Genomic DNA, 14,219 nt, shown 5'->3' with positions numbered 1-14,219 from the left:
TGGAGAGTACTCAATCACGCTCCTAACTCTTGTACCTTTTGTATTTATATGGCTGGTCCCAGTTCAGTTTCTGGTCAATAGTAACCCAGGATGATGACAGCGAGGGATTCAGTGATGGTAATGCCATTGAACGTCAAGGGGTGGTGGGTAGATCCTCTCTTGTTTGAGATGGTGATTGCCTGGCACTTGTGTGATATGAATGCAACAGCCACTTATCAGCCCAAGTCTGGATATTTTATAGTTCTTTCCTTATTTGGGGGTCATTGTGGTGGATTAGGTAGATGATTTGCCCCACCCTCACATGTGGGGCAGAAATGTCAAATATCTTGGCTTCAGGCCAAAGTCTTTGTACTGTGTCGTGATCCATCTAAGTTCTGCCCTGCAGCCTCTCCCAACCAAGCCATTTCATGCGAAATAATCTCAACAACATTCTACTGCCATTGTTTGCATCGCACTCCGCTGTACCTCTGCACCATTTTAGCATCATTTTATAAAATGGAAAATTGATGGCCCTTGAATAATGATTTTAGACATGAACATTCAAACATAATGAGGGAAATCTTCACTGACTCTGCCAGGCAATAGCATCCTGAAAACTGTGGGGGGGGGGGGGGGGGGGGGGGGGTGGAGGGAATAACTGTGCTCCTCCTTTTTTTCATTCTTCATTCTTTTATGGACGTGGGCATCACTGGCAGGGCCAGCATTTGTTGCCCATCCCTAATTGCCCTTGAACTGAGTGGCCGTTAAGAGTCAATATCATTGCTGTGGGCCTGGAGTCACATGTAGGTCAGGTAAGGATGGCAGGCTTCCTTCCCTAAAGGACATTAGTGAACCAGATGGATTTTTATGACAATTGTTTCATGGTCGTCAATAGACTTTTAATTGCAAATTTTTATTTAATTCAAATTTCAGCACCTGCAGTGGTAGGATTCAAACCCGCGTCCCCAGAACAGTATTCTGGGTTTCTGGATTACTAGTCCAGTGATAAAATCACCACCCCACAGCCTCGTGCTCTCAACCTGGTCGGCACCGTCTTCAAAGTCATCCAGAACATTAGTTTCACGGAGGCAGTTGTCTCTTCAATTATACAATTTCTGCACATTCTCCGCCGGCGGGAGTCTCCGTTCTGCCGGCGCCCGGGGGTTTCCCGACGGCGTGGGGGTGCCCCACAATGGGAAACCCCATTGATCGGCCGGTGTTACGGAGACTCCCGCCGGCCGGTCGGCGCAGAAATGTGGTGGGGCAGGTAGGAGAATTTCGCCCAGGATCTTGATTAATATGTTGATCTACCACCAAACAGAATGACGGCACTGCTGTACTAATGAAGAGGAGTGCTGTTCTGGGCTCTATAAAAACAATATGGGCTCCTGTGGCCACAGGTTCCACTTCATTACCCCACCGACAATCCCCAGGGACCAATCTCTACTATGCCTAAGACCCACCCAATATTGTGACAGCCTAGAACTGGCAACCCACTGTGGTGGGGTACTCCTTTGTAGGCAGCACCTGTAGGCTGCACAGGCATGGTAACGAGGCCAAGCCCTGAGAAAGGATGATAGGCATCCTGTTGGACCATTGTGCAGCAGCCCAGTTGTTCAAAGCCATTGGTCCAGAATTTATCAGAGGCATTCACTCAGTTTTTTCACAGGAAACAAAAACCAGACCCCAGAGTAACAGCGAGAGAAATTTCAGACAAATTCATCGTGTGCTAGTATTCTGCAGTGCAACTCAGGCCTAGTATTTTACTCGGCATCTTTCATACAACAAAATGCAATTTTATTTAGCACTTTTGTTGCAAAATAAAATAAATGGCTGCTCTTTAAGAAATATTCATTTAATATGCATAATAATATCCATATAATATTGTAGAAATCTTTCTAAGTCTCTGCATATTATTTTATCATTCCCACCTGGAAAGTTCCACTTGGATTGATATTGATATTTGCATACATCCACTGCTCCCCCTGGTTTCCAGACATTGTCCAGATGAGATTTTCAGTTATGGTTGATCCTTTGAATCCTTTGAATCTCAGAAACACGTTCAAAGTTCCTGGAATACAAAATATTACAATTACTCCCCAAGACTTTTCAAAGGGTAGTTCAGCACTGATTGATGGAACGCATTGTGTTATTTTTCATTTATCTCAAATGCAAAAAGCAAATAATTAAAAGGAAACAAATCTTGGTAATGGTTCGAGAAAGAAGAGACAGACAAAAGTGGTTCACAGAGGAACAAAGCCCTTTGAACTACCTCCACAACCATCAAATCATTTTGGCTCTGGTACAAGATTAGCATTGACCACATCTAATCTCATTGAACCTCAATACTTAGACTCACAGTCGCTTGCTAACAGGTTGATTGACTGCAACCGTTCAAACCGATGATAAACTTACCTGCACTTCGGACGAAGAAAAGACAGCTGACGAAAAAGGAGAAAATGAAACTTTTCCGTTGATGTCAGACTTGGTACGAATACATCCAAAACTCTTGAGGTTTCTGGGAACAACTGTCAATCATGGGGCAACTCCCAGCAGTCTGGGAACTTAGATTTGGAAATCATCAATGGCATATTCAGGAGTTAAAAGATAAATGCTTGTGACATTATTGCAGATAATAAGGAAGTTGCAGACTTTTTCTCTGAGCATTCTGTATCCATTTTCACAGTGAATGTAGAGGGAAAAACACGAGAGGTGCAAGGTGTCACATTTTTATAATGATTTCAAGGCACCAGTCACTCAAAAGGGATTGGGTAATTATGTGTTGGGTTGATTTATTTAAACTTGAAGACAGCAGCAGCTGTGTGTGCTGTGCTCTGCTCAAAGACCAAAGTGAAACAGAGGCAGAGTCATATGTCACATTTCCCTTCTAGAGATGGCATGCTGCTCTCCCTTAAAGGAACATTAGAGAATCATACAACCCCTGCAGTGCAGAAGGAGGCCATTCGGCCCATCCAGTCTACGCTGACCCTCTGAAAGAGCACCCTGCCCAGTCCCACTTGCCCATCCTATCCCTGTAACTCCACCTAACCTTTGGACACTGAGGGGCAATTTAGAACGCCCAATCCACCCAACCTGCACATCTTGGGTACAGCCTCAGACTGAAGGAACAATACTTTAAAACAGAGATGCGGAGGAATTTCTTCAGCCAGAGGGTGGTGAATCGGTGTGACTCTTTGCCGCAAAAGGCTATGGAGGCCAAGTCACTGGGTGTCCTTAAGACAGAGATAGATTGGTTCTTGATTAATAAGTGGATCAGGGGTTATGGGTGTCATGATACTCAAACACACACATCATGATGGACACACCAACAGGCAAATCAGAGCACACAACACCACAACCAATCACAGACAAGAACACCAACCACATAAAAAGCACGAGCACGACACCTGGTGGTCAGTAGGTCTGGGGATAAAGAAACAGAGAAGAGCTGTTACAACATCACAAGCAGGGAACCCCCACGTGCAGAGTGCAAAGACAAAACTGTACATAGTAAGTTTGAATAAAATAGCGTTGTACCATATACAACCGTGTTGGCTCATCTGTGTGTCAGAACACCCAACACCACAATGGGGAGAAGACAGTAGAATGGGGATCAGAAACATATCAGCCATGATTGAGTGGTGGAGCAGACTCGATGGACCATATGGCCTAATTCGGCTCTTATGTCTTATGGTCTTAAACTATAGCACACAGCGAAAATCCACACAGACATAGGGAGAAAGTGCAAACTCCAGTCAGTCACTCAAGGCCAGAATTGAACCGTGGTCCCTAGCACTGTGAAGCAGCAGTGTTAACCACTGTGCCACCACCTAAAAACCAAAAACAAGTCAAGCAGTGGAGCTTATTTGATTTAAAAGGAATAAAAGGTCATATTTAAAACAATCGGTCTTAGGACATAAACATTTCACCAAAGGTTATTTAAAGGCACAGATTCAATTCAATGTTAGTTGAAGGCTAGTGATTGGAATGTATCATGTGAGTCAGAGTAACTATCTTTTTAAAAAAAATTTCCACTTAAGAGGCAATTTAGCATGGCCAATCCACCTACCTTGCACATCTTTAGCTTGTGGGGGTGAGACCCAGGCAGACACAGGGAGAATGTGGAAACTCCACACGGACAGTGACCTAGAGCCGGGATCAAACCTGGGTCCTGACCACCATGAGGCAGCAATGCTAACCACTGCGCCAACTCAGAGTAACTATCTAACAGAAAGATTGATCTCTGGTTAGGCCCCAACTGGTTTCCAACACTGCACTTCAAGGCCTTGGCCTTGGAAGGGATACAGCACAGAATCACCAGGATTTAAAACTATGGTTGAATTATGATTTGCTTAGGCCCCAAGAATTTCCTTGGCTGGACGACAACGCAGTTGAGAAGTTATGTCTTCAGGTGGGGCAATCCAGAATAAAGGTGCACAATCTTTAAATTAGAGCAGGACCATTTAGGAGTGAGGAAGAATTGGGTTTTTTTGTACAATAGGTCATGAAAATATGCAATTTTCTTTCGCAGAATCAAAATGAATCAAATGGATCAAATGAAACGCCCAAGACTGAGATATAAAATTTTTGCCATGTAAGGCACTATGGCGTAAATGGAGTTGAAGTACAGATCAACCATGATTCAACTGAATCGCAGGATAGGGTTAAGGGACTGGATGGCCTACTCCGGTTGCTATGATATGTTTTCCACAACTCCCAAACTATGTAGTTCAGGGTGTCCAGCCACTAATAAAAAACAAAGGATTTATTTGTCAGATACAAACACATGTGATTGTTGCTGGATTGTTAACAATGGTTAAGCTCGGGAAAAAAATAACTGGGTGGTCCAGTAAATGCTGCATCTGCTTCATTCCCTGCTCGAAACAAAGTAGCTCTGATTTAGAAGCACAAATTTGTACAAGTTTCTCCATGAGCTACACATCAGCTGCCTCTCCAATTTACAGCCTGACATGCCGTCAGTAAAGATCAAAATTGGGCAGGACTTGGTACTAAATATTCCTGCAATGTGGATGCAAGGTGATCAGGAAAGATAGGAAAGAAAATAAATGGAGTAATGGTGGAAGGATTAATTAAGAAGAACATTAGAGTATTGGAAAGAAAGAACTTCCTAGAGCAGCCAAGGACAAAAGCTATTTAGTTTGACAGGGATACCACTACGCTACTGGGAGTGCTCTATGGGCCACCAGCTTGTGGAAAAGATATGGAGGAACAAATTGGAAGAGAATTACAGAGGGCTGCAAAATTTTGAGTAGTTTTAATGGTGGACTTTAATTATCCAAATATAGATAATAATGAAAGGAAGAGTGTAAAGGGAAGAGAGGGGGAAGGGCTTCTTAAGTATGTTCAGCAGAATTTTCTAAACCAAAATGTTTTGGTCCAACAAGGTAGGAGGCATTGCTGGATCTGGTCCTAGGGAATGTGATGGGTCAAGTAGATCAAGCAAAAATAGAGGAATGTTTAGGGGACGGGGTTCATAATGTTATCACGTTTAGGTTAGTTATGGAAAAGCACAAAGGGTAATCCAGAAAAAAATACTAACTGAGGGGCACCACTTTCAGTGGGGTGAGAATTAACCTGGTACATGTAACTTGGAATCAAAGATTGTCAGGCAAAACTGTAAGGGAACAAGGGCTTCCTTTGCAGAAGAGATAGTTTAAGCACAGTTGAGGTATCCCACGGGAGTGGGAAAGGTAGGACAAACAAAGTTAGAGCTGCCTTAATAATGAAAGAGATAGAGAGTAAAATGAAGCCGGAGAAGGGAGCATATAACAGACGTTAGATTGACATTACAAATAAATCCAAGCTGAATATCAGAAGTTCAGAAAGGAAGTGAAAAAATAAGAGAAGCAAAGAGAGAGCATATGAAGATACTGCAGAGGAGAGCTAAATTAAAGTAAATCCAAAAGTCTTCCATACATGCTTGAATAAAAGCAGAGGCTGGATTTGTCCAGCTGTTGGGATTCTCTTTGCCCTATGGCAGTGCACTCCGTCCGTGGGTTTCCCAGTGGTGTGGGGTGGCTTCAATAGAAATCCCATTGTCAAGCAGTGGGAAGAGAGAATCCTGCCCCCAGCGAATGGTGCGCCAACGAGAAACATGCGGCTGGAGGAAAGGCGAATCAAGCCCATGATTTACAAATGGAGGCAGAGTGCATGGCTAATGTAGTAAATGAGTACTTAGCATCTGTCTTTCCAAAAGGAGAAGACACTTTTGAATTCATAATGAAAGAGAAGGTCATTAAGCCACTAGATGGGCTAAAGAATAATAAAGAGGTGGTATTCGAAAGACTGCAATTTAAGTTGATAAATCACCAGGACCAAATTAGGTGGATCTGAAGGGAGTAAGGTTGGAATTTGAGGACACTGGTCATAATGTTCAAATCTTCTCTTATTTTATCTTGTCTCTCAGTGTTGTTCCTGTTATCCATGAAGGCCCCGCCTTCTCAACCTTGCCCCTCGCCTGAGGTGTGGCGATCCTCAGGTTAAATCACCACCAGTCATCTCTCCCCCTCAAAGGGGAAAGCAGTCTATGGTCTCCTGGGATTATGGCAACTTTACCTTCTCATAGAAAAATGCATCACCTTACACGTCTCCCCACTGAACTTCATTCGCCTCCTATCTGCCCAAACTACCAACTTGTCTGTGTCCTTTTGACATTCTACACTGTCCGCTTCACAGTTTACAGCACTTCCAAATTTTGTGTCATCCACAGACTTTGAAATTGTCCCCTGCCAAGATATGGATTATTGATGTAGAACAATAAAAATAAGGTTCCCAATACCAACCCCTTGGGAACACCACTACAAACCTTCCTCCGGCCTGAAAAATATCGATTGCCCATTATTCTCTGCTTCGAATTATTCAGCCAATTTGTAGCCATGTCATCACTGTCCCTTTTATTCCAAGAACTATAACTTTTCTCACAAGTCTATTGTATGGCATTATATCCTGTGCCTTTTGAAGGTACATGCATGCCACATCAACAGCATTATCTTCATTGACCCTTTCTCCTCAAAAAACTCCAGCAAGTTAGTTAAACTTGATTGAGACCACTGCATTTTGTGAGCCATATTAATGGTGTTGCACTAGATATGCAGTGCACATTTCAAAATTTATGGATGACACAAACTTGGAAGTATTGTGAATTTTGGGAAGGATAGAGTTCAAGAGGACATAAACAAATGGTGGAATGGGCAAACAAGTGGCAGAAGGTTATCCATAGAATCCATTGAATCCCTACAGTGCAGAAAGAGGCCATTTGGCCCATTGAGTCTGCACCGACCCTCCGAAAGAGCACTCTATCTAGGCCCACTTCCACGCCCTATCCCTATAACCCCGCAAACTCATCATATCCAATCCATCCAACATGCACATCTTTAGACTGTGGAAGGAAGCCTGAGCACCGGGGGAAACCCATGCAGACACGGGGAGAATGTGCAACCTCCACACACACAATCACTCAAAGCCAGAATCAAACCTGGGTCTCTGGCGCTGTGCAGCCCTGCTAACCACTGTGCCAACCTTATGGTGGAGGCAGATTCTATCATAGCTTTCAACAAGAAATTTGGATAATTATCTGAATGGAGAAAATTTGCAGGACTAACGGGAAGAGGTGGGAGGATAGGAGTGGTTGAGCTGCTATTGCAGAGAGCCCGCAGGACATGAGGCCAAATGACCTTCTTCTATACTGTTACAATTCTATAATTCTACGAAGCACATAGATAATGCTAACTTCATTCATAAAACTCAAACCATCAAATCAAACTGTGACATTATCAAACATATTGCCAAAATTATTTTCTACGAAGTATCAATTTGTCATTATTAGAGAATAAGAGATTTGCTACTGCTAAAATCAAGACAAAAACAGCAGCTCACGGCCTTCAGTAATCTTAATGCAGTGTTATAATCAGGCAGCCAAGCACTTTACAGCAGCAAATATTGATGCAGTAAACAAACATGATAAGCCGATTGCCTTTTCAACTGAACAAAAGCTTGGGGGAAAGCCATTGTCTGGTTCATTCCCCATGGCAATGCCGTGAGCAATCAGAGTCAACTTGCCTGGGTTGAATTTAAACAAAAGCTTGGTGGTTAACTGTTTTGTGGTGCTTTCTCCATGGCAATGCCTCTACTAATCAGAGTCCACATTCCCATCCAATCAGCACTCTCATCTCAGGCAGTATAAATGGTTTTTCCCTTTAAGTTTTGGTATTCTTCCCTCTGTCCTGAGGAGTTGGGGGTAGGTATATAGGATGGCACGGTAGCACAGTGCGTAGCACTGTTGCTTCACAGCGCCAGGGACCCAGTTTTGATTCCCGGCTTGATTCACTGTCTGTGCGGGGTCTGCACGTTCTCCCTGTGTCTGCGTGGGCTTCCTCCGGGTGCTCCAGTTTCCTCCCACAAGACCCCAAAGACGTGCTGTTAGGTGAATTGGACATTCTGAATTCTCCCTCTGTGTACCCGAACAGGCGCCGGAATGTGGCGACCCGGGGCTTTTCACAGTGACCTCATTGCATTGTTAATGTAAGCCTACGTGTGTGACAATAAAAGATTATTATATTATTATTGGGAAATTCAGGGCGAGGAATGGCATCCTTTTGCACCGTAGTAATCATGTGATTCTGCGATGTTGCTCAACAAACAACTTACTCATTTAAAAAAGATTCATGAAAACTATTTCCAAGCATTCTCATTCTTGAAATATTTCAAATATTTGCTATAGGTGAAATAGTTGTGAGAAGGACAGGCACAAAGGACAGTTCTGTTCAGTTACGTTGGTTTTCTATTTAACTTTTGTACCCTTCATAATAATCTCAGCAGAAAGCATTGTCCACGCTCCCATCATTTTTCAGATCCTGCTGAATGTTTCTGTTATTTTAAAGGGGCTTTGTTCATAAACAAATTTAGCACAATGTTTTATTGGCCTTGGGACAAGAGCTCAAAGGGGCCATGAATCATTTTGGCAATATGGCAGACACAAATGACAGTGGTGTGATTTTCATGAAATCCTATACTGACCCTTTCCATATAATGCACTCGAGGTATATACCAATCCTCTGCGATACGACATGAAATAAAACCTAATTCAGCGCAGTTCATATTATTCTGCAATAGCTCTTCCATTCCAAATACATCAGTCGTATTTGGGACCATTCCTTACCCGTCAGCAAAATAAAGAAAATCAAATAAAACATTCCATTCCCAAATGTGCCCAGATGTTTTCCTGACCTAACATCGCTCAGCCTGTGCCTTCATACTTTATAATACCAACCTCGGTCACTTACCTACATCGTACGGATTGAATTTTGAAAGAGAAATTGATTGGGGTCGGGTGCCACTTAAGTGGGTGAAAATGAGAAGTTGAATTTACAGATTGTGGGCTATGGCACACAAATCAAAACAGTGGTGGTTCTTGCCTCCGCTGTTAAGTCTCGATCCAAGACACTCTGATCTTGAATGTGTTACTTGAATGTCCTCAGCTTCATATCCAGCTTTTAGGACTGAGGTGGGGAGACATTTCTTCGCCCAGAGAATGGTGGGCCTGTGGAATGTGCGACCACAGGATGCAGTTGAGACCAAAACATTGTAACATTGTGACCGTGATTGAACGGCCACGCTGCACCCGAAAAGCATCTCGCCAAACGGAGCATAGCCGATAGAAGCCGGGAGACCCTGCTCCTGGGATCTGCTCGTCTTACAAAGCGATCTCGCAAGACATTGCGATGTATATACCCCCGTTATGGGTAGGACCACTCTTTAGTAGATCTGCACATTAAAGCGACACAGCTAGTCTCACTTTAATGTGCAGATTCCCGAGTTACCCAAGGCGTGGGATCAATCTCCCTCGCCTCAGAGACCTCGGACGAGCGCTGTTCAGTACTGGTCTTCAGAAACAGGGACCAGACGAATGACACTCAGGTGGGCCTCCCAGCGGATGTGAGGCCCCCAGATGCATGCCCTTTGGGCTGGGTTGTAGTCTGGCACTGCTGGTGCTTCCTGGGCATTCTGGCAATGCCATCCTAGCAATCTGGCAGTACCATCTGGGTGCCAGCCTTGCACTGCCAAGGTGCCCCGGTGGCACTGCCAACTGGCTGGGGAACTGCTAGGGTGCCAAGTTGGCACTGCCAAGATACCAAGCTGGCATTTTATGTGTGCTGGCGATCGGGCTGGGGGTGCACTGCGCGGGTCTTGGGGTGGGAGGCTGGGGACCCTCCCATAGTGCGTTGTGGGGCATTTGGGTGGTGCATCGAGGACCTCAGAAATCAGGACGCCATTTAAAAATTGAGCTCCTCAGTGAACAAATCAGGGCTATGTGCTGCAAGTTCCCCACTGAGACGCTCCATCGAACGTGAGTGCCGTTTTGTAGCCATGTGTTACTTGGCACTGTGACTGGGGGAAACACGCAGCTAAACGCGCTCACTATGGGAGTTTGTTCCCTTTTAGTGAAATCGCGCCCAGTGTGTTTTCAAGGGGTTAGATAAAGCTCTTGGGGCGAAGGGGATCAAAGGATATAGGGGAAGGCAGGCTATTGAGTTGGTTAATTGGCCATGATCATAATGAATGGTGGGGCAGGCTCAAAGGGCCATATAGCCCTCCCCTGCTCCTAGTTTCCATGTTTCCCATAATCTGCTTTTTAAATCATTAGACTGTGTTGTCTTCCCATAGTAATGTACATCTCTAACCAAATAAAACTTGACTTTCTTTGGGACTATGGGGGCGATTCTCTGGCCGTGTTGTGCCTGGCACCGATCCCGCGTTGGAGCCCCAAAATGGGATTTGTGCCGGGCGCCATCCTCATGTCATTCTCCCGATCCGCTCCTGTGATAGGGATCTCACCCAGAAATGGTGAGAGCCTGATCACATCTTATTTGTATTCATTTTAATCTCATTAGCAAGATTAAAACAGAATGAAGCAGAGCCCGGGGGTCACCCGCTACCCTCAGTGGGAAGCCATGTACTCTACAAAAGCGGGGACCAGGAGCAAGGAGGTAAATAGCCCTCTCCTCTTACCTCCATTCAGCTCAGGGCATCCTAGCTGCTTGCCAGGTGCTGTGGCAGATCTTAAAGAGGGCTGGGGGGTTGCGGAGCTGGAGGGGATGGGGTCGTTCCTGGGCGGGGGAAGGGGGGGGGGGGGGTTGGATTTGGTTATATGAAGCTTTGAAGCCATTTTTATTTCCTGGGAACACCCATAACAGGAAAAAACACAACTGCAGCCTGTCTGTCCTACTAAACTCTCACAGATTAGAGATAGGCTGCTGCTTGTCTCTTGAAAGTCCATTTTAACCCATTTGAAGTTTCAATATTGCAGTCTGCCTTTGAGCAGGAGTTCAGCACTGAGGACCGTCAAAGGGTTACTATCTGGATTCGTGGCAGAGAGCTGAGCACCACCTCCTTGATGTTGCTGGCAGTGGCCTGGGGTGTAGGGGCTCCTGATCTGTGCGGGAGTTTGCCAATACAAGTGGCTCGCTGGATGCCACTCAAAGAGAAGGGGGTTAAGGGCGGGAGAGGGTTGCAACACAGATTCCCCTTCAGGTTTAAAGGCACCGTGAAAGCTCTGATAGCCGAGGTGCATTGAGTGTGACAGCAGTACGTTCTCAGGATGTCAGAGGCTGGGTATCGAATGCGCATGGCTGTATCTCCCCTCGTTTACCCTCGTTCTCTCACAATCCAGCGAGTCAGGCCACCACTCTCAGCTGCATCACCCTCCAAGTCTGGGTCAGAGGAAGATTCCCTCAATGGATAAGGCTGAAGTCACAGACCAGGCAACCAGCCTGGTGGCCAAGGGCACTGGGCACAATGAATGGTAATCAGCTGCTAGGATCATGAGGTCAAAAGGTTGTGGGGAGCGTCGGTGTGGATTGAGGATCCAGGGATGGAAGACCTAACTGATTATCGGAATCTCTCCTTCTCCACAACCTACCAGATAAAAGGAGAATTTTGGGATTGATCCTGCTGAGCTCGCCTTCAGCCTGGTAGTCGCAGCCGAGGTGGGCAGACGGCGCCGACTGCATCAACGCAGGCTGGAGCCTGCACCACAGCGACACAGGGCCTCCTCTCAGGCCCAAGACCCGGCTGCACATCAGGCTGAGGTGGGGGCCAGAAGGGTACACCAATGCCAAGCTAGAGTGTACAGGACCCGATGGTTTCAACAAGCTGACAGACACCATGTGCCACAGAAGACTGTGTCTCACCAGGGATACAGAGCAGCACCAGTACCACATTCTAGTAGACTTGACACTATGTGGAGGAAGAGGCCACCCACTCCCCAAGGCTAAGAATGTCATGCCTGCCCTCAATTTCTATGGCACCAGGTCATTCGATGGCTCGAGCGGGGATCCACAGGTTCATTCGGGAAGTCACAGATGCTCTGTGTATCCGGGGATTCAATAGCATCAACTTCTCCCTGGACCAGGCCCAACATGATGCTCGGGATATAGGATTTGCCACCATCACCGGGAAGCCCCAGGTTCACGGGGCCATCCATGGAATGCATGTCTTCCTGCAAGCACAACGGATTCAGGAAGGGGTTCCACTCCCTGAATGTCCAAATTGTGCGCGCATGCTTTCCTGGAAGAGCGCATGACTGTTATATCCTGGGGCACTCGGAGATCCCCAGGGTTTTCTAGGACCGCCGCGACTGACAGATTGGCTCATAGGAGACAAGGGATACCCGCTAAGGTCATGGCTGATGACGCCAGTGTAGTGGCCCCAGACCGAGGTGGAATCCTTATACAATGAGGCTCATGTTGCCACCTGGACCGCCATTGAGTGGTGCATAGGGTTGCCAAACATGTGATTCTGTTGCCTGGACCACTCTGGCAGCACATTGCAACACAGCCCCCAGAGGGTCTCCCGCTTTGTTGTGGTCTGCTGTGCCCTCCACAACCTGGTAGAGCCATGGGCAATATGATGGACGAAGAGGGGGCGAAGGAGGGGCATGTGACCTCACCTCAGGAGGAGGAGAAGGACCACCAGGAGCGCGGTACCACCAGGGCACATGGGGTGTAGGACATGCCCAAGGAGGAACCAGACAATCTAGGACTGCCGATGGCAACAGTCCGAGTTGCCAGGAGGACCAGAGAGGCATCATAAACTCCTGATTCATATAAGAGGAGGCTCTGTGTCCGTTAGCCCTCCCACATCACACTGCCCTTTCCGCGATTACCCTCTTCCCCTCCCTGATCACTCACTTCCTGTCTTTTGGGGGCCTGTAGCAGGAAGCAGGCCCAGTTAGGGAGAGAGAGAGTGACCCACCCATGTTGAAATGCTTTAAATGACGGAGGCGTTGCATGTATCAGGTGCAATTTTTTTTTGTGGTGAACATTTCATGTGACAGTTATCTGTTCCCAACTATGATTACCGACCTCACCCATGCCCACTGAATGCTCCTATAACTTATCAATCATCCGTGGTCTAGAGCTATGTCCAGATGTCTCCCCAGGATGCACCTCAGAGGTGGAGGTGGAGACACCTGCTGCCTTCTGCGCCCTGTAGCCCTTGATGCCCTTGGCGGTCATCCTCTGGAGGACCTGGAGCCTGAGGGCCCCGGCCGACTTACCAGTGGCACAGGTGTCACCATGCCACCCGTTCTGACTGCTGCCCTTGTGATGCGCCAATGTCAGGAGTGGTGTCAGAAGAACTGGAGACCGCCTGAACCTCGCTGATGGATGACTCTGGATGGGCTCCAGCGCTTCCTTCTCTCTGACGGTGCTCAAGGGATCCTGGGTGACTACATGGGATGGAGAGGCAGTTGGAGTGAGCTCCAGAAGCCTCTGAATCATCTGGCTTTGTCAGTGCTGGAGGCTCCCCATTGTCTGCACCCCGGTGTTGACGCTCTGAGAGGTGATCCTCTGTGATCGGGACAAGCTCTGGACTGCAACTCCGGTGTCTGTGACATGTTCCTCAGTGAATGGGACACCATGTTGAGGCCCTCAGCCATGGTCATCACAGACTGAGCTATGCCTTGGACTCCGCCATGGCATGGCTCAGATATCGTGACCCAGGCTTTCCATTGCAGTCGCCACCCTTGCAGTGGTGGCCTGGGTGCCATGCATTGTCGACACCATCTCCTGAGCCTGAAGCCTTCGGGATTCCACCTTCTGGATGAAGGTGCAATGGATCCTCAATTCTCTGGCGCAGGCCAACCTTTCTTTCGGTCACCGCTTGTTTCTTGGCCACCCCTGCGATCACCAGGGACCCCTCACCAACCACCACCACCGATC

General features: G+C 46.8%; 1 protein-coding gene across 2 annotated transcripts in view; it reads right to left on the bottom strand.

Annotated features, from left to right (window-relative positions):
- Positions 1-14,219, bottom strand: part of mdga2a (MAM domain containing glycosylphosphatidylinositol anchor 2a) — a 1,293,828-nt gene that overhangs the window by 21,782 nt on the left and 1,257,827 nt on the right. For both annotated transcript variants that reach the window (XM_072491028.1, XM_072491020.1), the window contains one exon: positions 1,911-2,050. In XM_072491028.1, the coding sequence (XP_072347129.1) occupies positions 1,911-2,050 (140 nt within the window). The remainder of the gene's footprint in view (positions 1-1,910; positions 2,051-14,219) is intronic.

The sequence above is a fragment of the Scyliorhinus torazame genome, chromosome 2, assembly GCF_047496885.1.
Source record: "Scyliorhinus torazame isolate Kashiwa2021f chromosome 2, sScyTor2.1, whole genome shotgun sequence".
NCBI classification, from domain to species: domain Eukaryota; kingdom Metazoa; phylum Chordata; class Chondrichthyes; order Carcharhiniformes; family Scyliorhinidae; genus Scyliorhinus; species Scyliorhinus torazame.
This window is presented reverse-complemented; position numbering and strand designations above follow the sequence as displayed.